General features: G+C 36.3%; 1 protein-coding gene across 4 annotated transcripts in view; it reads right to left on the bottom strand.

Moving 5' to 3' along the window:
- Window positions 1-611: 611 nt before the first annotated feature.
- LOC306844128 (ras-specific guanine nucleotide-releasing factor RalGPS2-like) overlaps window positions 612-23,945 on the bottom strand; it is a 113,430-nt gene continuing 90,096 nt past the window's right edge. For 2 of the 4 annotated variants that reach the window (XM_079376054.1, XM_079376055.1), the window contains exons 10-21: window positions 21,237-21,374; window positions 21,067-21,157; window positions 19,263-19,333; window positions 18,874-19,015; window positions 17,395-17,546; window positions 17,247-17,301; window positions 15,767-15,844; window positions 11,865-11,970; window positions 8,505-8,597; window positions 6,035-6,140; window positions 5,764-5,855; window positions 612-4,360 (exon numbers count right to left, since the gene is read on the bottom strand). In XM_079376054.1, the coding sequence (XP_079232180.1) occupies window positions 4,331-4,360; window positions 5,764-5,855; window positions 6,035-6,140; window positions 8,505-8,597; window positions 11,865-11,970; window positions 15,767-15,844; window positions 17,247-17,301; window positions 17,395-17,546; window positions 18,874-19,015; window positions 19,263-19,333; window positions 21,067-21,157; window positions 21,237-21,374 (1,154 nt within the window). In that variant the 3' untranslated portion in view covers window positions 612-4,330. The remainder of the gene's footprint in view (window positions 4,361-5,763; window positions 5,856-6,034; window positions 6,141-8,504; window positions 8,598-11,864; window positions 11,971-15,766; window positions 15,845-17,246; window positions 17,302-17,394; window positions 17,547-18,873; window positions 19,016-19,262; window positions 19,334-21,066; window positions 21,158-21,236; window positions 21,375-23,945) is intronic. The other 2 variants (XM_079376057.1, XM_079376056.1) reach the window with 1 other exon arrangement.

Here is a 23,945-nt window from a genome sequence, read left to right as displayed (position 1 = left end):
ACTCAACATTATTCAAAAATATATTTTGTGTTAGCAGAAGAAAGAAGTTCATACAGGTTTGGAACAACTTGAGGGTGAGTAAATGATGACAAGAATTCATTTTTGCGTGAACTATCACTAACCCTTCTTTATTCAAAAACAAAAAATCTGTCCTCAATTACTCATCCTTGTGAGTCATGCTCTTCCAAACCATCATTTATTTATTTCTCCCTAATTGTCTGAAATGCAAGGAAGCTAAATTGAATCGTCAAGCCAGAACATAACATTTATTTTTTACGATTTTTAGTGAATGACTTATTTGTCGATTCCTCACAATAAACTCTCATGACTTCAAGACTCTGTGTTGTCCTTCTAAGAGCTTGACAGCAGTAGTCACCACCCTCTGCCATTAGCCTGGGGAATAGTAGCAAAACTCCTTTTGTGTTTACTTCAAAACAAAACCTTTCTAGTGAAGCCCTTTGTGTGTAAAATGTAGCTTTTTCACACCAAAGGATATCAAAAACATTCTGTTCTCCTCCACCTCCCTATGTCTATTCCTTGGGCAGTACAGTTTGCTGTACACTGTAAATGCAGCTAAAAATACCCACTGAAAGACAAAGGATCACACATTTGAAAGTGGAGCAGCATACCTAGATGCAGAGATTTATAAAGAATCACTTATTTTACTTTAACAGTATAGAGACTACCGAGTTGTAACACTAGTTTAGGTGTGCAAGCACATGCAGATGTTCAGAATCAAATATAGCATATCGCTTGTAGTATATACACTGCTTATATTGTATACAGTGTGCAACAATACACATTAGTAATATAGTACATTGCTGTCACATGACCTCAGTGTTACATAAAAAAAATAAAAACTATTAACTCTGATCAAAGAGATATTAAAAGTCATGATGATTACGTTTTGGGATGCCTTGCTGTAATTACATTCATATGCAAATCCGAACAAAGCCACATCCTCAGCCAAAAGAAGACACAGGGACCACTGGATTAAAAAACAAACAACCAAAAGTGTTTATTAGTTTTGTCCTGTCTGGAACCCAGGAGCACATCTCTCAGGTCAAAGGTCATAGCACTACCCTGGGTCATGGGTCCAGACGGAGAGGTTATAAGGTGGGAGCAGGTGACAGGATGGCACAGAGTGAGACACGCGCACACACACAGGCAAATTCATTTCTTAAACAACTCACTACAAATCCGTATCAGTCCGCTGTAATACACCACCACATAAAACAAGTGATGCGGTGAAGTTCAAACAGCCAAAGAAAGCAGCAGAGAAGATGAGAAGTCCATCTGTCAATATCACGTGTGTGTGTGTATGATATCACACGCATTGTTCATATAAAGACCGAATAGTACAAAGTATGTTGGAGATATAGAGAATCTCACTGAAAAGACTGAACATAACACATTAAACTGTAAAAGGAAAAAAGACAAACCAGCAACAACACAAATAACATTTATCATTACTGTAGTTAGGGGGGAAAACATCCATGAAATAAATGTCAAGGACAATTTCATTGAAACTATTTCATTATTGTTCACAAAAAAAGAGAGACAGAGAGAAAGAGATGTAGTGTGAAATAATAAACAACTGGAACAAAAACAATCCAGAAAAGGTCCAAAAACGTATTAGATAACAGAGGCAGCTCAATCACGTTTCCCACCGTTCTTCTGTCTCCATTTATTAACCATACACAGTTTCTTGCTCGTACTCTTCCATAATGTCAACCCTCATCCGAACTTTTCGAGAAAAAAACCTAGAAAATGCCACAGAACCAACAGTATCATAATTTACTTTGGTCCGAGTCCCCGCTGGAAAAGGCTGGAGACTTGTCAAGATGCGTAACTCATTTCAGTAAAATGTCTGGCTTGATGTTCCTCTACGTTTATTAAGAAAAATTCCCATTTCAACACCTTTCTCCTTCGGTGCCGAGTTCATGTGGTTGGTCAAAATCTTCTGAAACTTCTCTGCCTGTGCTTTCACAACAGCTCAAAAATGACAATCCAGCCTCACGGCACTTTCACAGCTTGAACCAAAATAACATTCATATTCATTTTATCATGTAAACACTTCGTCGACAGCGTCTCATTTTGCTGATTGAATTCCATAGCTTTTTTTCCCCTCATATTTTATGTGGCAGAGCTTCAGATAGCTTTTTTACAACCCAAAGTGATAATACTTGATATTAAAGGCTCAGAACAATACAAACGCATGTAAACAAAAACTACCCCAGATCAGCTAACCTGTCACAACCATCATTTCTCAAATGCCTCAATATTGCCTGTGCTGGATGCCCCATTTCCTATAAAATCCTCCCTTTTAGGTTAAAGATACCTTACAAAAATATTATTTTAAGAAGACAAGCAATGCAAGATGGCCAGTTTCCCATCCTCTACCTCAGCATCCAATCATCTCCACTCAAATCCCACACAAAAACTCCACAAAGGAAATGGAGATAACTTGTTATTGAAGTCAGGCCGAGTATAAACCAGTTGCCAAGTCCTCCATTACAGTTTATTCATGTCAATTTGGTTTATTATTGTCTGTCAAACAAAAATGCCGCAGCACCTCGACACTCTGGAAGAAGTTTCTTGCAATTATCATCCAAGCAAAGCTGGATGCGTGTCCTTTATTACCCAAGATCTTCCCATTTGAAAAACGACTTTGATGTTCCACACGACTGGAAACAGTAGAGCTGAGCCTGGAAAGACACACTGGTCCGTGAAATACAGAAGAACAGGAGGATCTAGTGAAATCGAAAGATGAAGATGGATCCATCTAATCGAACGTCTTGAGACATCCTGGTCTGGCGGGATAAGGCCCCCAGCTCCGTTATGCCTCAGAACGCTAATCGTTAGTTCTAAGCTTAACCGACATCTCTTGTTCCCAACAGAAACTGATAAAGCTGTTCTCTAAATGAGCAAACAAGAAGCTTTATGACTCAACGAGAAGAAAGCCAAGTCAAGGTGGCATTACTTTAAAAATGAAACCAACAAAAACATACATAACGTGTTAATGTAACAGACAATTAAAATAGTCTAGACATGTGCAACTATCCCAGTAATACTGAAATAAAATAAATCAAATAAAACCACATTAAAGCAAAAGACAAAAAAAATAGCAGTGGGCCGTTGATGCAGAGAAAACACAAGCAGTGCCTTACCTCCTGCTCCGATTCCCACGGTTCACACTATTCCATTGGAAAAAAACTAAATATAAATGGGACTAAATACAAGTTTGAGGATGTAAACCAACTGACGTCTGCGCCCACTAACATTCACAGCTTGAAAGGTGTGTTTACGTAGGTGTGTCCTCATAAACGACTCAAAAAGCCAACAAACGTTACTGTTTGACTGAACCTGTGTAAACCGGTGTGCTTATTGCAGATGTTTTGAAGCTGTACGAGTCTTACCATAAAGGAGTGGCTTCAAACATCTCGTTCCTGCTTGATGAGCTCTTCCATTCTCAATCTTTTCTTCCTACACACCCTGCTTTTGAACATCTTGGGTGCCTTCAAGCAAAACAAACATGTTTGTGTGTGTGTGTTTGTGTCGATATGAGCTAAAAAGAAGTTAGGAGAATCCATAAAAGAGCACAGAAGTTGAATAGAAACATTCGGAAGATAAAGATTTTCTCTTCATCTGGAATTCGTCAAGTATCGGAGCCCTTTCTGGTTGAGTTTTAATAATTGAGGGACTTCCATTTGCTGCAGCTGAACCTGTTTGTGGAAAATCTTGTGTCATGCTTGCATTAGCCTAACTCAAGTGTGTGAAGACGCAATCAGCGTCTTGTGCAGAGCCGAAGAGTTTCCTGGGTGTGTTTGGTCAAAGAAGGAGAAGCGCTGATTAGATTTACAACCATAAAACTCAAGCAACAAATAAGGTAAAGAAGGTGTAAACAAACTCCAGAGGTCCATGAAGAGTCCTTCAAGAGCCCAAGAAGAATCCAAGTTCATTGCTTGCTGGGAATCAGATGGAAGATGCAGGAAGTCTAAATTAATGTAAAAGGAAGAAGGAATCGGGTCCTTTCAGGTCAAACCAGAGGAGGGGACACCGTTGCTGCTGGGGGCGTTGCATCGCTCTCTTTCACACACACATACACTCACACTCTGCTTGTTAAGGCAGTGGTGCTCGAGGAGTTTGCTGTGGGGTTCAGGCTGGGTGATGGCAGTGGAAAAGCTCCAACACACACAAAACACAAGTCATTTGCTCTTTTATTCATCTCTGGCCTCTCCTCCTTCCCCAGCGATCTTCATATTCCTCTGCTCTCCTGTCATCCAGCCGCTCATGAGCTCTCCATATGTTTGATTCGCCCTGGTCTCACTCATTCGAAGGACATTAGATTCGCTGGGACCTGAAATGGAAAAAGAGAAAGTGACAATGAGAAAATCTGAAAGCGCTATGTATGATTTCACAAGATCCTGTACTGATATCTACTAGCCTATTCTATTCTAGTCGAGATGGTGAATACTCTGGAGAAAGTTTGTAGATAAAAGTTCCATGAGGTCCTATCATTAAATGTGCATCCCGGCAAAAGTCCAAGGGCTTGAAATATCTTACAAATGCAAAAAAAATGCAACGTTTATAATTATAACTAATTATAAGTATTTGAGCGCAATCAAAATATGCACCAACTAGTCTGCAAATGTATAAAATGTATTCATATAATTCAAAATGAGAGATTTATATAAAGATTTCTTTCAAATAAATACCTACTCTTCATCAAAATATCCTGGAAAAAAATGTCTCAGTTTCCACAAATCTATTAAACAGCATAACGGTTTTCAACATTAATAAAAAATAAAACATGTTTCTTGCAAATCAGCATATTAGAATGATGCTGAAAATTCAGCTTTGCATCGCATCAGTAAATTACATTTTAAAATACATTAAAAACAGTTATTTTGTAATAATATTTAACACAATATTTGTATAATATTTATATTCTTTTCATAATATTTATTTATAATATTTTAATGTTATTTATTATTTAATTATTTATATTGTATGTTGTGTGTACACACACACACAAATATATATATATATATATATATATATATATATATATATATATATATATATATATATATATATATATATATATATATATATATATATCAAATATGGCGCTGATTAAATTTGACATTATATCATGATCTGATAACTACAGGCTCATATTTAAAAAGCCATAATAATAATTCCTGTAGTTCTAGCTTGCAATGTAGTTAACATATTTTCATAAAAGAGTAGCTTGGCTGTAGTTTAACCCTTGTAAATAATGCTTCTAGTTTCTCCAACACTGCACTTGAAGGAAGTGTCTAGTAAAATTCAAGCACTAGAGGGCAGTGTCATTGCTCAGTTTAATGAAAACCCAAACACCTGCTGATGCAACATGGTTTTGTAGTTCAGTCTGACCCATGTACTTGGAAACAAGAGGTTTCAAAAAGCCATTATGTGAAATGCTTTTAATTTAATAGATCCAACTGAAACAGTCAGTGATTTGCTGCTTCAAAACTGAAGCTTAGAGCAAAACGTTCCCACATTTATTGAACCCAAAGGATTTCAACACAATAGCATCTCCCGAGGAGCAATTAACATCTACAATTTAGCTTAGAAATGCATCCTTTGGAAACGCTCTGAACATTAAGTGCACACCGAAGGGCGCTGAATGGTTTATATGGTGCATTTTTTCTACAAAGAACCCTGTGAGATAAAAAGCTCTGAGCTGAATAAATCAACACACACACACACACTCACCTGTTGCCTGTTGCTTTGACAAGCTGCACTCAAGTGTTTGAACCACAGCAGAGCGTTCATTCTGTTCCCTGCCTGGAACTTATACGAGTTTCCTGATGGCACACACACACACACACACACAAAGAATAATTGCATATTATCATATACTAATTCTCAGTATCAACTGAACAGTGTTTTGTTAGACTTTATTTCAGTGATAGGTCATGTCTCTTTAATCAAAACTTGTGATTGGTTGCTGTCCGAGTACAAGGCTTGTGATTGGCTGTCTCACCATGCTCAGAGTCGGTCAGCAGGAAGATGTCTGGATGCTCCGGGTCATCTGCCATCATGGCCATTAAGCCCAAAACAGAAACACTTTTGCTGGCGGTAGACTTGAACTGTGAAACATCGTGAAAATATTAAAATGCTTTTAGAATTATTTATTTTTCTTAATTAATTTGAAATACTGTTATTATTATTTGTATATTGAACATTGCGGTCAAAATAAAAAAAAACCTGAAAATGGCAAAAACCCAACAAAAACTGAACATTGCAGTCAAAATATTTAAATGCTTCTAATCTTTTTGAATATAAACAATTTTAATTACAAATTAATATTTTTTATAGACATTCATTTAACTTGAAATACTACAGCTATTGTTATTATTAAAAATGAGAATTACAGTCAAAACATTAAAATATTTTAATAAACATTTACAAACATTTAAAAGATTTTAATAACAAATATCAACGACACAATACAAAAATGATTTATTTATATTTAATTATTAAAATGCTTCTAATCAAATAATAATAAATTGCATTTTTAATTTGAAATTATATTTAATTATTATTACTATTATTATTATTATAATACTGAAAATAAAATCACTGGAAATTAGGGTCAAAATATTAAATCCTTCTAATCTAAGTTTTATTTAATATAAACATTTAATTACTAATTATATCAAATGGCATTACAATTCTTAAAGAAATATATTTATATTGAAACATTATTATTATTATTACTACTACTTCCTATTATTATTATTATTTAATTACTAACTTGAAAAATGAAAATCAATTTAACTGTTTTAATATAAGTATTTCCACATACAACTTGGCTTCATTCTTGTGCACAATCCTGAACACACATACTTTTACTTACTTTTGTCATTTAGCAGACGCTTTTGTCCAAAGCGACTTACAAATAAGAAAAAGTAACTAAAACTAAAAAGTTACAACTCTATAAATACTATCTATCACACATGTATCACAAGTGTCAGCATAAGCAAGTAGCTTTGTATGTATAAACATCTGTTAGTGTACATGTGGATGTTTGGATATTAGTGTATGTTTGAATAGTGACAAGTGCGTCTCATTAACACTGATAATGTGTGATAGCTGATGATGTCATCCATCTCATTATTCAATGTCTGCAAACAGCTGCCCTCATTCAGCACTGAAGCCTGATTAATCAGCCATCCGGCATGCTGTGGTTAGCATCTTTCCTGCCTCCAACAACTCTTCCTCCCTTCTCTACACCTCCAGGACAGCGTCACATCTCTACAAACGCCACCCAAGCTTTCTGTTTGATCGAGTCCATTCAGCGTAACTGTTTCTGGCTCACAGGATCCCTGTGTCTCCCAAACTCTCCTGCTGGACGGTATTAGAATGAGCATTCTCCCATCAGTGTCATACTGAAGTGATTATGTGATGACGCATCGGGCTGCAGGACACAGTGACGCTCTCTTCCTCTCACATGAAGACTGTCATCATTTCATCAGCTTCAGATGGACCAACCGTGGTCTGTATAAAGTATACTGTACTCTAAAAATCAGCCAATTCAAATCTCACAGACGAACCACGATGAAACGTGGAAATGAGGGCGCTCGGGATTTTATTAGTCCAAAGTGGGACTAAGAAAAGATTTATGTTAGGAACATCACTTTTTACATTACTACATTTAAAAATTTCTATTCATATTAATTAATATTTATTCTCAGTAGAATCTAAGTGTTTTTTTTCTGTATTGCATAAAATTGACTAAAAAAGGATAGAAAAAGTAGTGCAATATTTTTCTTTCTTGAAATATATAGTTTTTTTATTTAGCAGGGACATATTAAATTGATCAAGTGTGACAGTAAATACTTTTAGAATTATTATAAAATGTTTGTATTTGAAACTAATGCTGTTCATTTGAACTTTCTATTGATCAAGGAATCCTGAAAAAAAAGTATGACAATTTCAATAATAATAATTAATTTTTTGAGCATCAAATACACATTAGAATGATTTCTGAAGGATCATGTGACACTGAAGACTGGAGTAATGAAGCTGAATTCTGCTTTGCATCAAAGGAATAAATTACATTTTAAAATATATTCAAAAAGAAAACCGTTATTTTAAATTGTAATAATATTTCACAATATTACAGTTTTTACTGCATTTTTGATCAAATAAATGCAGCCTTGATGAGCATAGTTTTGAAGGGTAGTGTATATTTATTTTAAAATGTAAATGTTTTATCATTTTTAATCTAATAATAATAATAACAGTTATTGTATTAATTAAAATCACATTAGTTTCTTTAAAACTATAATAACAATTGCTTAGTCATAAAAATATAAATCTTAATAGCCCTAAATAGGTCTTATCTTTTTTAAGCTTCTTAAATGTGGTAATTTTTTGCCAGAATAAGCAACAATATGGTTTGTGAGACTACTGTGTGTTGGTATCTGTAATAGTGTGGAGAGACTCACATGCTTCCTCTCTGTGGCCTTGAGGGACTTGGCAGTATAATAGTAAAGCTGAGTACCACAAAGAGCTACCCAATACTTAGTCCACGCTGCCACCTACAGACAATACAAGAAAAACCAAACATTAGTCCAAACACTGAAGCGTACATACCCACATCACAGCAGTTTTCTCAGAAGCAGAGCAGAGAAGTAAATATATTGACCATAAACAATTACAAACCTCTCAACTTGGTTCAATTAGACGTGTAATAATTAAAGATACACCGATTTAAATGTGCAACAGTCGCATTTTTAATTTCAGACGACTACCACAAACACCACTTCATAGGAAGCCTATAAGTGTGGTTGAAATATAAAACTGTCTTTCATAAGTACAAAATCCCCACAATGTCAGCTAAGCATAATATATCAAGCTTGTGTGTGAGACACATTTCCTGAGCAGGCTTAAAATAAAATAGAAGGCCAAGAAGAAATCTCAACATATCGATCAAGATTAACTGAATGATACACTCACTTAATTATACGCTTATGCAAGAAAACAGGGCCAAAACTGTACAAACATGTAGTTATCCAGTGTATGCACGTGCATGTTTGTGTAAAAGGTCTAGAAAGACAGAGATAGGCAGATTTAGTAGCAGATCAAGTATGTGCAGGAGATGTGGGTTTTTAAAGGCCTCTCAGCTCCCATTACTGGACTTCACCGCAGTATCTTTTACTGCCTTGGCTCCTTTCACACAATCCTCTCTGAGGAAACCACGGGGTTTGATGGGGCTAATGGAGAAATGACTGACAGTTAAGAGAGACTGTGGAGCAAAAGATGAAAGTGCAGATTATGATGAGAGGGCAGAGGGGAAGAGACCTAATGACAGAGATGGTGGAGTGCAGACGGAGAAATGTGCTCGAGCAAAGGATCCCAACTGGTTTTACACTGGACATCAAGTAGTGACCCAACAAAACCAAATTTGAATGCAAAAAAAAGTCAAATCAAGCAATATACTCTACAACTTAAAAGTCTGGGATTAGTATGAGAAAAACACAAACAAAAAACAAGAAATTAATACTTTTATTCCACAAAAGTGACAGTAAAGACATTTATAATGTTACAAAAATGTCTTACTTCAAATAAATTACGTTTGAGCTGTCTCTTCATCAAATAATTAAGAAAAAAGTGTCACAGATTCCCCAAAAATAAATTACATTTGAAAATATATTCAAACGGAAAAAAATCTATTTAAATTGTAATAGCATTTAAAAATATTACTGTTTATACTATTTTTAATAAAATAAATGAAACCGTCTATGCTAAATTTTACCAAGTGTTCACAATATTACCGTTTTTACATTTTTATTTAATGTTACAAGCTGTTTTTGCATATATAAGATCCCTGACGTTGCAAAAGAGATTGCAAAGAGTTATCCTTTATAAAAGTTAAGACTCGACCACGCCCCCCTAAAACGGCTCATTTAAACATGCCCCCACATGTCTACATCACGGTGTTGGAAGATTTGCATAACACTGCCCAAATGTATATGCAATGACAGAAGGCGGAACTATTATTCTCGCTGTAGTATTGTTGCTGGCGCCGGCACCATGACCTGGAGACGCTGTGTTTCGTTGTGAAAGCGAAGAGGACACAACTAGAAATCAGTGGTTCATTTGTATTTACAACAGTGTTCCAGAACAGTTCAACCCAAATATTAGAGTGTGTGCAGCGCATTTTACGGAGGACTATTTCCTGAACCTGGAAGAGTAGCCTTCAATGCTGGCTCGCACAAAGACTGTTTCTATAAAGTGGAGCAATTCCAACTTTGCAAGGACAGTCTGGCGCTTCTGACTCATAGCCTGTAAGTATGTTTCTGCTACTGACGATTCAAACGCGAGTTTTGAGGTGTGTAGAGGAGTGCTTGTTGTTTGTCGTTTCTCCGATCACAAATGCAGACATTTAATGTTTACGCAGCGCGATGCAACGCGACGCGTAAAAAGGCAAAATAATAAGTCATTATAATCAGTAATTATCTCCCCACTGGATGCAACAAATGCCTCATTTATGGTGGGTTTAATTGTTTTTGTGTCGTCGCGCTGGGACACAGCATCACAATACGGTAAGGGGCGTAACATTTCAGTCTCACGCTTGAGGCATTCGGCCAATCACAATGCACTGAATAGCTGGCCAATCAAAGCATGCCTTGCTTCTCAGAACGATGAGCTTTGTAAAAATCTACGCGTTTCAGAAAGGCGGGGCAAAGAGGGGCAACAATAATGTACAGTATGTGGAAAATATTGTGTTCTTTTAACCTTAAACCGCATAAACACATTGCATTACACCAAATACACAAAATAATGTTCTTTTAAGCAACGTCATATGACTCCTTTAACCCCGTTAACGCAGGGGTGGAGCTAGGGTTGGACACCCCACTTACAACGGCTGCTTCCTTCTCTTTTGTCTTGACAAGAATTGCATTTATTTAGATGCAGAACGTCTGTACGATCACATCAAACAGGAGACATTTCAGATGCACACTCCAGTTCACCTCAGTGCCAGATGCTAGTCAAACAAGCATGGAAAAGAACGAATGAAACTATGAGCATGTGTGCCAGATCCGCGTCACATTCAGTAGCGCCAGCTCTTAAAGTAATAGAAGCCAAATAACCTAATAACGCAGATGCTGTGATATTTGTTAATCAAAGAACAAAAAAAAAAAAAAAAAAAAAAGAGGAAATCAATAACTTTTGTAGCTTTGAAAATTCATTCATGCACTAAAAAATGCTAGGTTAAATAAAATTGTCCATATTTTACCCAGCGCTGAGTTGTATTTAACCCAGCATTTTTTAGAGTGTATTTAATTTAGAATTTAGTGTTTGATAATTTTATTAAATTTCTGTATATTTCCTACTTGCTGAAGGGCACATGTAACTAAATATGACATTTATTACAATGGGTTTACATGAAGATTTTTAAGTTCACTTAACTTAGTTGTTAGTTCACAATTAATGTAATTTTTTTAATCGACTGATAGCACTAAATATAGTATAATATAAAATAACTAGAAAAAGTGTAATACTGTGTCATACTGTGCCAAGTGTCAGATGAACATGTATCAAAATAGAGTTTTATTGGATACATAGGTTTTGTTTTCAAAAAATAGATGTGTGGAAAAATTATTTTATTTCTTTTTTTTTTTTTTTTTAAGAAAATGGCCTTCTTTATTTCGGTTTGCTAACAATGCATTGCGTTTAGTTGCATTTTATTATTTGCATTTGGCACTACTTTGGAAAATAACAGAAAAGAGAGTGATCGAGATCACAGGGAGAGTCTATGAACAGGAGACAGATGAAGAGTTGCAGCGGTGGTGTGTTCTCACCGTGGGTTTCTTGCCCTCCTTTAGGACTGTTTTCCTGCGTAAGACCCCCTGAACTGTGACGGCTCCTGGGTACAGATGCACCGCCAGCACCTCCGACTCTGCAGAGCTACACACACACACACACAGGTTTGACTGACACACGGGGGACATGTAACACTTTTTTTTTTTTTTTTTTTAAAGAGACAGAAACTTACAGATCAAGTGAATATATTTGAAAAACCACACCCCAGAGTTATGAATGTGAAGAAAGTGAGAGTGTTTGAGAGAAAAAGAAAGGAAATGAGTGAACTGTGAAAAACTGAATAGTTACTATTGACTAATATCCATCTTAAGGGGATAAGTTCACCCAAAAATAAATAGTCATTTATTCAACTCATGTCATTCAAAACGTGTATAAAGTCAATGATATAAATATTTAGACAATGAACTGGATCAACAGATTCAACAAAAATCTCAAAATAGTGATTGATCTATGAACTCTCATTAACCTGCCAAGTAGTTTTTTGCATCATTAAAGAAAGTGACAGATTCAAAATGATGGTGAGTAAATCATGACTTTCTTTTTTGGTGAACTATTTGTTTACTTCTGGTACATGTATTATTATTATTATTATTATTTGTTTCTCTGCTACTGCATACTGCCAAAAGCATTCTCTTTTCACAAGTACAGAAAGAAAGCAACTCCACCGCCAACAATGTTGTCTACAGACATTTCAGAGCCACAAAACATTCCTCTATTACTTATTTCTAAATCTACAAATAAAAGACCAACAGCCTTACATTCTTTAAGATCATTTTACCGTCTTGTCGTTCAGTCTCACTGAATTGGCTTTGATTTATTTTCATTTACAGTAGGATCTAAAAAAAACATCCCTCAAACTTAAAGCCTGTTACGTTACGTGCCCCAGGGAAGGCAGGAAACGGGGAGTTCTGTGACAATAGGCTTTAATGACACAAAGGTTCCAATAAACAAAGTTCTCAATACCAACATAACGTTAAGACTCGACAAACATAATCACCAAACTGAATGCTTATAAAGAATCGGAAACAAAGGAGTGAACGAGATGACAAAACACAGGTGAATGGACTTAATTAACTAATAAGGAACTAATGAGGAAAACCGGAACAAAACCAAATAAGGGAAAACGGGAACAGATAGATGAAACAGGAAAAGACGGAACTGAAGTCCCAACTCCTAACAAAGCCTTGACACTACCATATATCAGCATATTTCTCATAAACACACTTCTGTGGCATTTTAAAGTCCACTTAGTGAAGGTTTTCTTAATTCTGTTTCCATGCGCACTTCCATGTTGGCTACTGCACCTTTAAGACTTCTATTTGTAGATGACCTCTTTTATGATTGAGTAACCCAGCCAGATGTGAAGTACATAATACCGAAAAATTTAAATTGTTGATATGCAAAAGTAGGTGGTCATCTGTTAACCATGAGCACCATATGTGCTTCATTACTGAACAAGCTCTTTCTATTTATTTTATTTATTAAAAAAAAAATACCGCTACCAGTGTTTTAAAATGGATAAATTTACCCACACAGAAAAACACTCTGCGAGGGTTTTAGCGTGCGGTGCTTTGACGTGCAGTACTCTCAGCATGGTAAACCCCCATCTGAGAGGTTGAGTCTTAAAATTAAATGTACCCTTTTTAAAGCACCGCTGGGACCATCAGAGCACTGCTTGTGTAACAAATTCACCACATTCAACAATAAATTTCAAGACAATTACTGTCAGACTTCAAATTTTCTGCTGTGAGCAATGTTCCCTTTATTTTTTACATTATCTATAGGTCTGCATCTGAGGTTATAGCTATTTAGTCTATTTATTTGTTGAACATCTGGCAGTTATCCTTCTGCAGGGCTGCACTATTCAGTTTTTTAACCGTTCATTCAGTGCACCTTTTTAAAAAAAACATCAAGACCACTGCTCCATTGATTCACAATTACAATTTAATTGTTTTTGAACACAAGAACTCGTCTAAAGTGAAAAACCTCTGAGAGCTATGTCTGATTGGCCCATCTGTGCATGCATTTACTGATATTGTAATCAAAATGTCATAACTGGCAATGCAAGGCTGCAATGCAGTTTAGCCCATCGCATTCATATGTGTCTCTACTGCGGTATGCAAACACTCACATTTCACAATCCAATCAGCGGCTGATGGATAAAATCAAGTCCTGTCCCACATGATATTCTTGTTTGATAAGCAAAAACTAAAAATTTACTAATCTTCAGGCCATCCAAGATTAGTTTACATCACTTGCTCACTTACAGTGAATGGGTGCCATCAGAATGACAGTCCAAATAGCTGATAAAAAAAAAAAAAAAATTTGAACATCTATCATTAAGACCCTTTCTAACTTCAAACAACTGCTTTCAACTAAAATACAAGTCTCTTATTCATATTGTTTTCTCCAGTGAAAAAAAAAATTAATCTGGAGAGAAATATACACTGATCAAGCACCGTTAATATATATATGTATATATTTTTAGAGATTTATTTTTTGATGTTTTTGCCTTTTATTTGATAGACAGGAAACGAGGTTGGGGAGAGCGAGAGAGAGAGAGAGAGAGAGAGAGAGAGAGAGGGGACGGGATCGGGAGAGGTCCACGAGTCGGGACTTGAACACAGGACACCTGAAGCACAACGGCGCTACATGTTGACGTGCTGCCCACAAGGCTAATGTTCAATCCTAAATATCATTCATATTACCATGTTAATAGATGCTTTCTACAGGAATATAAAATGAGTTTGGAAATTTTATGCATTAGACTGGAACTAAACCCATTTTAGTCAACTAAATCAACTGTAGATTAAGTCGATTAAAATCTTTAGTCGACTAAAACAAACAATTCAAATGACTAAAATATGACTAAAACTAAACTGCATTTTAGACTATGACTATGACTAAATCTAAATCAAAAGTTTGTCAAAATTACAAACACACAGCTTTTCACAATATATTAACTGATGGAGTCATGTGGATTTCTTGTGGATTATTGTGATGTTTTTATCAGCTGTTTGGACTCATTCTGACGGCACCCATTCACTGCAGAGGATCCATTCGTGAGCAAGTGATGCCATGTTAAATTTCTCCAGTGAAGAAACAAACTCATCTACATCTACGATTGGCTGAGGGTGTGTGAATTTTCAGCAAATGTTCAATTTTAGGTGAATTATTCCCTTAGGATTACTAGTTTACTATTCATTTCTATAATAATCTAGATAATAATAATAATCTAGTCTTGTTTAGACAGTAACTAGTGAATTTCCGCACAATCCTAGTTTGATATCAGAATGTTGAATTTGTTGTTGTTTATAGGTGTGGTCACATTGGCGAACTCTGTAAGAAGCACAGCTGTTGGTCAACTAACTAAACCTGATGCAAAATCCATGTAGGAAATCTTTCGCCCTCGCACAAAATTGCCTATTGCAACACTAAATGTGACCACACCTTAAGGGTCGTTCACAGTGATGGTGCTTTTAGCGCTGGAGGTCGCCAACTGGCTGTGTTTTAGGGAATAAATCAACATTAGTTGTTCAAACCCTTATTTCAAAAGAGGAGCATTTCGTTTTCCCGTCATGCATTTCTTTATAACATTGCAGCAAGCATCGTGGTGAGAGGAGCTGTGTGTGTGTTTAGAGAACAGAAAGCAGGAGCAATCAGAAGAGATGCTTCAGTGGCTTTTGCGGGTTTTGATTAGTAGCAACAAGCCACGACTGCAGCATAAGAGTCAACATCACACACGTGATTCAGAAAAGCCCACCACCTGATTCCACAGCAAGAAAACACACACTGCACACACTGTGACGGCGATAGTTCCCCAGTTGTTCAGGGCAAGTCAGAGAGAGACCCGGTGGGGGTCGGAGGGTTGTTGAGTTACCTGCTGGGCCTGAGCACTCCTCTGCAGGAAATGCGGCCCACTCTGCTGACGGGGCCCAGAGAGTGGTAGAATCGAGTCCTGTAGAGTGTCAGTCATAGCGGGGCAGTGGTCAGTCACAGCCCTCACACATAACACACAGTACAGGCTGTGCTAGAGCTCTGCAGCATGGACTTTTCTTAGTCTCCTTCTGTGGTCTAAAGACTCTGGCTAAATGCAATACCTAGAAAGCAGGGTGACCAATGACCAATATAGTGTATAATATATTTAATATAACTACTGAATAATATAGAGCCAACCAGCTATTATAGCAAAAAGAAAGTTACAAAGACACCAAGTGCTTATTTTGCGAAAATTACTGGCAGACTAATATCCCATTAGTTACAAATGGCTAAAAAATAAATTAAATTAAATTAAATTCAAAGAATCCTGAAAAAATAATAAAATATTTCTTTCAAAAACATTAAAACATTTTGAATGGTACTGTAAATATCTGACCATAAATATTCAGAATTCTGCTGAACCAGATTTATGTAAATAATTATTAAATAAAACAAATAAATAAACAAAACCATAAATATAAACAACGCATTTTTACTCAAAAAACATTTAAAAACAGAAATTGTGCATTATTCATTAATAAATACAAAATGGACAAAAACAAATTTAATTAAATTAATCCCATATTTTTACTCAAAAATTTGTAAAAACGGGAAATGTGCATTATGAGGTAATAAGGCTATTGGCAGATTTTGGAATTGACACTATTACTCGGCCAAACTAATTTTGATCATCTCAAAATGGTCAAATTAATATACGATTAATTAAAAGACGATTATTTGTAATTTATTAAATTCCTAATTTTTTTTTATATAAAACAGACTAGGTTTTTAGAACACAGAAAGAGACAGAAAAGGGGGCTTTGACATGCATTTAGTGTACACCTGATGCAGCATGGTAAGCAGCGGCCGTCACAAATGACTCTCTCATACTCTGTTCCTGTTACAGGAAGTTTATCTCATTAGCTACAATAGAGGAAGAGCACTAATGAGGGAATATGATGATCATTTGCAGTCAGAGGAAAGCACAGGCAGCTGAGGGTCACAGAACACACTCTTCTCAGCCAAAAAACACACATTCTAGTGCAAAGGTCCATTTACATTCACATGCTGAAGCTTGTTTTAGCCCAGGTGTTCAATTATGGGAAACTAGACTCTCAAAGCAGGTTTATATCACGTTTGAGATGGTCAACGCATTATAAACAATCAATTACAGATTAAACAAATAATCAAAAGCTGTATTAGATAAAAGTGATATGTTAAGATGATGATGATGATGATGATGAAAAAAAAGTGCTGGAAGAGTCTCTGTTAAGGAGGGTTTGTGGGGAGCGGGAAGGGCTATGTTGGATTCCAGCATGTTCCATGATGACATGCTTTGTCCATATGTACTCAAGCATGTGGTCATGTTTTAGAAGACTCACCTCTCAAATGCAGGCCAAGACATCTCCTCACTGAGCTCCGATCCTTCACTGCTTCCTGAAATCATAAGATCATGACATATATTGATAAAAAAAGAACGATCCAGTCCATGATTCATTAGCTTCATGTGTGTGTGTTTGTGTGTTATACCCAGTGAAATGCCGCTAGACAGTGTTGAGCTCTCCGCTTGCCCTCGTGTGGGAGTGTGACTTTCCAGCACGCTGTCGTCCAGCAGGTGTCTGGATCCAGCGTTGGGGAACGTGGCGCTTTTAAACTCCACTGTGTTCGTTTTGTGGATAAAACTGCAGCACACACAGGAAAGAGATGAAGACAAGTTTGAAAGGCTTTCTTGATCAACAGTGACAAATCTGGAAAGCTTGTAAAAAAAAAAAAAAAAAAAAAAAAAAAAAGTATAAGGTAGATCCTTTTCAGGAAGTTTCTGCTTTATGCTACAGAGTCTTTCTATGAATTGTACTAATGAAACAGAGCTAGCAAAGCAGTGAGGTGAAACGCATCAGAAACCGGTCATTCAGATTTGTAGCCTGAATGAAAATTAGACTGAGGAACAGAACTAAATTTCAGTCAATGCCAAATTGTAATGCAGCTGCTAAGATGTCAGGCATATGGCACTTGCTAATAATACCATACATGATATGATTTTGGCCTATTCCAACTCCGCTCTAACCCTAATTTTGACATAATTCTGTTGAATTGATGTCAATTATTGAAATAATTAACTTCCTTTTTAAAAATCAATCATTCGTAATAATTCCCAAATAAAAAAATTCCAACAATCCTTAAAACTGGGACTCTCAAGCTGAACGTCTTATTTTTTAAATACATTTTATCTTTTTTAACAAAAAAAAAACAACAACAAAAAATCAAAACACAACACAACACACAATCAAAACAAAAATCATAGTCAGTCTCAGGAATTTGAGCTCTTTATATATATTTAGATTTACAGAACCTCGTTTCACTGACTAGTTGTAAATGAAATCTCATTTAAATAATCACCACAAAATCACTTTCACAGACTTTTAAATTAAATGTTCCCTCCTGGTGGAATGACCTGCCCAACTCAATCGGAGCAGCGGAGTCCTTAGCCATCTTCAAGAAACGGCTAAAAACACATCTCTTCCATTTTTTATTTGACACTCTAGCTCTAGCACTCTCTATTATAATTCTATTCTTTAAAAAAATAAAAATGTCCCTTTTAGACTTGCACTCTATTCATTTACTAACTGCTTGTTTTCTTAAAAAAAAAAAAAAAAACTAACACTAGCTTTTCTAATCTTTTTGTATTCTATTTGTTTTCTTTTTTTTTATTATACAATTAGCAAAAGCAAAAAAGGCATCTAATTGAAAATCAATTGAAAAAAAAAATTGCTACATGTACTGCGTTAAGCTAACGAAGACTTGTTATAGCACTTGAGTATCATTGTTCTTTTGTTGATTTTGATTGCTTCCATTGTCCTCATTTGTAAGTCGCTTTGGATAAAAGCGTCTGCTACATGACTAAATGTAAACACAAAGAATGACTAAAGGTACTGAAGCAGACAGAATAAACTCAGACACAAAGGAGTGGGTGATGTATACAAATGATCGGAGGACAGGAATCAAACGCACTTATAGCCGAGGCTGTGGCACTTCCTGTGTCCGTAGGTGATGAGGTTCCGGGGTGAAGGTGGCGTCGGCGGGACTTTAGGCAGGGCACCTTCAGCAACATTACCACGACGACCACATAACGGTGACGCAGATGTGTCTGGACCTAATAGCAAACACACTAATATTAACAAGAATGTGTGACACTGAAGCTTTGGGGAGGGAAAATCTGAACCAACGGAACTTCACTGTGGCCAGAGCAAACCCAGCATGACACAACATAAATAAAATCCAAACGTCTGATGAAATGTTGTCACATCATGGCTTCATCTGGTTAGGATAACAACTCAGAAGAGATGTATGGCATGACGCCTGGTTAGCGTCAGCGTGTGTGGGCCGCATGCGTTTCTCACCTGTGAGGTCCTCTCTAGAGGCAGTGGTGCGAGGTGTGCTGGTAGCTGGTGGCTCGATCTTTAAGGACAATCTGATACACATACAACCATGAGTATCCGTTACAAACTAAAAAATATAACGTACACTACTGGTCAGAAGTTTGGAATAATTACGATTTTTTTTTTTTTTGAAAGACGTCTCTTATATTCACCAAAGCTGCATTTATTTGATTAAAAATACAGTAAAAACACTAATATTGTGAAATATTATGACACAGTGTACTAACTACACGTGACGCTACAGCGACTTAATGTTTGGCTGTCCACACCTGACGCGAAACAACAGAATTGATAAAATACCACAGCCAATCAGAAGCGCTTGTGGGCGGGCTCTCTCTAGAAGCACACTGCACTGCACATTTTTAACATTATTAAATGTACATACTGAGTGACGGATATCATCTTTGTTATGGAAAACGCTTGTTGGTTCGCACTGAATTTGCAGTTTTAATGTACATGTTTTAGGGGTGTGCACGAATAGTCGAACATTCGGTCTGTAATTATTATTCGAACAATAAAAACAATATTCGAATTTTACTATGTTAATTTGCTGACCGTGAATGCAGGGAATCCATGATAAATCCTTAGCAGTTATAACTACATGCACTGGGCGGCACTGTGGAGCGTGTTAATGGTATTTGATCACAGAACGTCGTCATTTGCCTCGCGAAGTTTGGATTTACTTTGAACTAAATGATCTGACAAAATGTAATTACTTCTGATCAGATGAATTAGTGAAACTGATTTATCATACTAATCACCACCACAATGAGAAATCATGAAATCCAAACAGTCGAGTATATGTAGCCTGTACTGTAATTGGAACAGTCTGCTTGATTTTTCCGTTTGCTCTGCTTGATCTTAATGTATTTTTTGTTGTTGTTTACAAGTTTTCAACCAAAATAAAACCTTGCAATATAATGTAACGTTGTTGTAGAACATCGTTGAGTAACGGCTAATCATAAGCTTGTTCAGAAATCGTGACAAAAACTCTCATCAAACCTTATTTAAATAAACAAATTTTCGAATATTCATTTTTTTATGAGCCCGAATATTCGAATGCAAATTTTTGGGAAAATGCCCATACCTAACATGTTTGCTTTAACTTATTTTCAAGATCTGACGTAAACTATCTGTTGTTGCTTTCACTATGTACGGTGGCCGAGAGAGCTCAACGCGCTGCAAATAGATAAAACACCTGCAAATAAAGAAAACAACTTCCTCAATTTGACAACACACACGCTGCAAATGCTCACAACACAACCAAACAAAGAAACGCACTGCAGATCAAATTTATTTGGTTGTGCTGTGAGCATTCGCAGTGTGTTTCTTTAGTTGTTTGTGTTGTGAGCATTTGCACCACCTGCTGCCAAACTGATGAAGATGTTTTCTTGATTTGCTGGTGCTTTTTCTATTTGCATGTGTTTTCTGAAGTTGCAGCGCATTGAGCTCTCGGCCACCGTAACTATGGCTATAAATGTCACGCAGAATGATATTCAAACTCATAGTAGACACTTTTGGGACTGAATAAAGCACACAATAAGTACCTGAGATTATCATTGTCATAGTTTGTTGTTGTTCCAGCCGCTATGTAAAGCATTTCTAAAATAGAAATTTCGCATGTCGTTCATAATATTACTGGTTTTACTGCATTTTCCATCATGGTGAGCATAAGACACTTCTTTCAAAAACATAAAAAAATTGTAATTGTCCCAAACTTTTCACTGGTAGTGTATTATGTAATACACACGCAGCTCCTGCTCACTTATAATTGTCGTCCTCCACAAACTTCTGTAACTCCTCAATGTAGCGAACAGAGTTGAGATACTTCTGGACATGTGGCAATACTGGGATATCTGAGACAGAGGGAGAAATGAATTCACTGTTACTTCTGTTCATTTGCCAAAGTAAACAAACACACAATGTGATACGCACCATATTCAACGGATCTCTGCAGGTCTGAGATGATTCTCAGAATGTTGTTCATCAGGTTGGAACGCTGTTCGTTTTCCAGAATGCTGCCGGTGGAGGGATACGCCGAATCAATGTAGGTCAGATCAGACAGATATATACCTGCAAATACACAAGAAAGTCTTTTTTTTGGCCACAAACATCTACAGCAAAATGGTAACTGAAAGTCTTTTATTTTCAATTTTTAGGACTAATTATTTTTTACAGTAATCTTCTTTAATTTTGTTTTTAGCTTTAAATATTCTCATCTCTTTATTTCTCTTTTCTTATCAGAAATCATTTGTTCTCGTTCTATTCTTGTCTGTCTGCAGTTGGGAGGTGGACAGACAGGCTTTTTCTGGCACATCTACAGAGCGCTTATTTCATACTGAGTAAATATTTGGATTAGTGAGGAACATTATGTGCAGGAAGTATCTGCATTAGGAAGAAATATATGCAGCTTCTGGAGAAACATTTGGAACACTGACAGTGTGTGAATATTGATGATACGTGTTTGTGACAGCATGTTCTTAAGAATATAAGTTTGGGGACTGCAAACAAGCTCCGGTCCATTACAGACATTACATCAGAGCATCACATCTGTGATGTTCATCAAAAACAATAGTACACAAGCCACCGATGTGGATGACAGCACGCCAAATGAAAGATTCAGAAAATAATTAGAGGCAAATCAATCCCAGAATGCAGACTGATTTAAAACAGACAATGGAAGAGAGAGCAATGTAAGCGTTGTTTAAATTATCATCACTGTGCATCTCTCAGGAAATCAGGGTTAAGATAATAATTACAGTCCTCTGCCAGACAGCCTGCAGCACACACAATGTAGCAGAGCAACACTGACGTAAAAGCAGACTGAACTCCTCAAATAACTTACAATGACATAATGATTAGATAAGTAACACAGAAAACTGTGCTGTAGTGTGGGTGGACACAGAGCTGTTATTGAAAGTGTAGTGGGTGGAGTCAATCAAGTGACTGACAGCCCCAGATCTTTAAATCTAAACAGATGATTTCCTCAATTATAATCATGACTAACAAAACTGCTAACACTTAAATTAAAATTGTAAATAAATATATAAAATAATAAGAATACATATTTCAACCCACTATACATACTGTTCAAAAGTTTGTAATATTGTAAAATTACAAAAAAAAAAAAAAAACTTTTCTAATCTCAAAGAGAGATGGCTGCTTTGTGAATGTCAGACAAAGCTCAGGCACAAGCTAAATATTATTGTGGGAAAGCAAAATGGGAGAAAATCTCTACCGAACAGGAGACGTCTGTCCATTTCCTTAACACCTCATTTAATAGGGTGATGTCCAGCCATTCAGGCATCACAATTCCATTTAAACACCTCTGCAGATCCCACACACATACTAACTCAACATAAAACACAGATCCCACACACACATACTAACTCAACATAAAACACAGATCCCACACACACATACTAACTCAACATAAAACACAGATCCCACACACACATACTAACTCAACATAAAACACAGATCCCACACACACATACTAACTCAACATAAAACACAGATCCCACACACACATACTAACTCAACATAAAACACAGATCCCACACACACATACTAACTCAACACAAAACACAGATGCCAAACCCATACTACTACTACTGACCAGCGCTCAAACAAACAACCTGGGAGAAACACGTAAAAACAAAGGAAAAATTGTATAGTTGGGGGGAACATTTCTTTCAGTATGAAATGGTTTACATAAAGAATAATCAATTCTTCCTTGCGGGCAATAATTACAGAAAACGCGTTTGAATTGTCCCTTAGTTTGTAACAACAAATAAAAAGTGTTTAAAATAATGCAAATGATTACAGTGAAAGTCAAGCAGTTCTAGAGGCATTGAAAGAAGAAATGTGGAGCTTATATTTAACCTGTAAACTTAGAAATTGTCCTTTTTCAGTACAACTACTGTTCTAGGCTGAACCTCTGTTTAATGTGTTACTGTTATAATTTCTGTGAGTGGAATTTATTTAAAACTGTCTCTTTCTGGAAAAATCGTTTGTATTATATGAAAAAGAGGGTTCACTGCCATTACAAGCTCATGACAGGAGTTGAAAGACTGTATATAATGTTACATAGACAAGGTTAGAAAGTGATTTTATCTCTCTAGTCTCACGTAAACACATGTAATGTGTTTATATTTTGTGGCTGTGCAATCAAAACCATGTCTATTTTAACATTTATTCCAGCTCAGTGGCTCGCCCACATAGACCTCGATTCCTTTAGCTACGGAAAACTAACACTAAGAAACCTTAATGTACTTAAAGGGATAGTTCACCCAAAGACACAAACGGTGTCGTCATTTACTCACAATTATGTTGTTCCAAAAGTTTTTTAAAAGAACATTTCAACTGTTCTTGACCATACAATGAAAGTTAATGGGGTCCAAACAAACAAACACTGGACCCCATTGACTTTCAATGTGTGGATACATTTTTTTTTCCTTTGACTTCCACAGAAGTCAGTCAGTCAGACAGTCACAGATGAGTGAACTATCCCTATAAGGATCTCCAGCTTTCTAAAGATCAGATGAGAGCCAAACACACAAACATTTGTGACTGCAACCAAACAGCACTTTAGAACAACACAATGAATTTACATAAGAAAACAAGGGAAGGGCATTCTGGTGT

Source organism: Barbus barbus, assembly GCF_936440315.1.
Source record: "Barbus barbus genome assembly, chromosome: 24".
NCBI lineage: Eukaryota > Metazoa > Chordata > Actinopteri > Cypriniformes > Cyprinidae > Barbus > Barbus barbus.
This window is presented reverse-complemented; position numbering and strand designations above follow the sequence as displayed.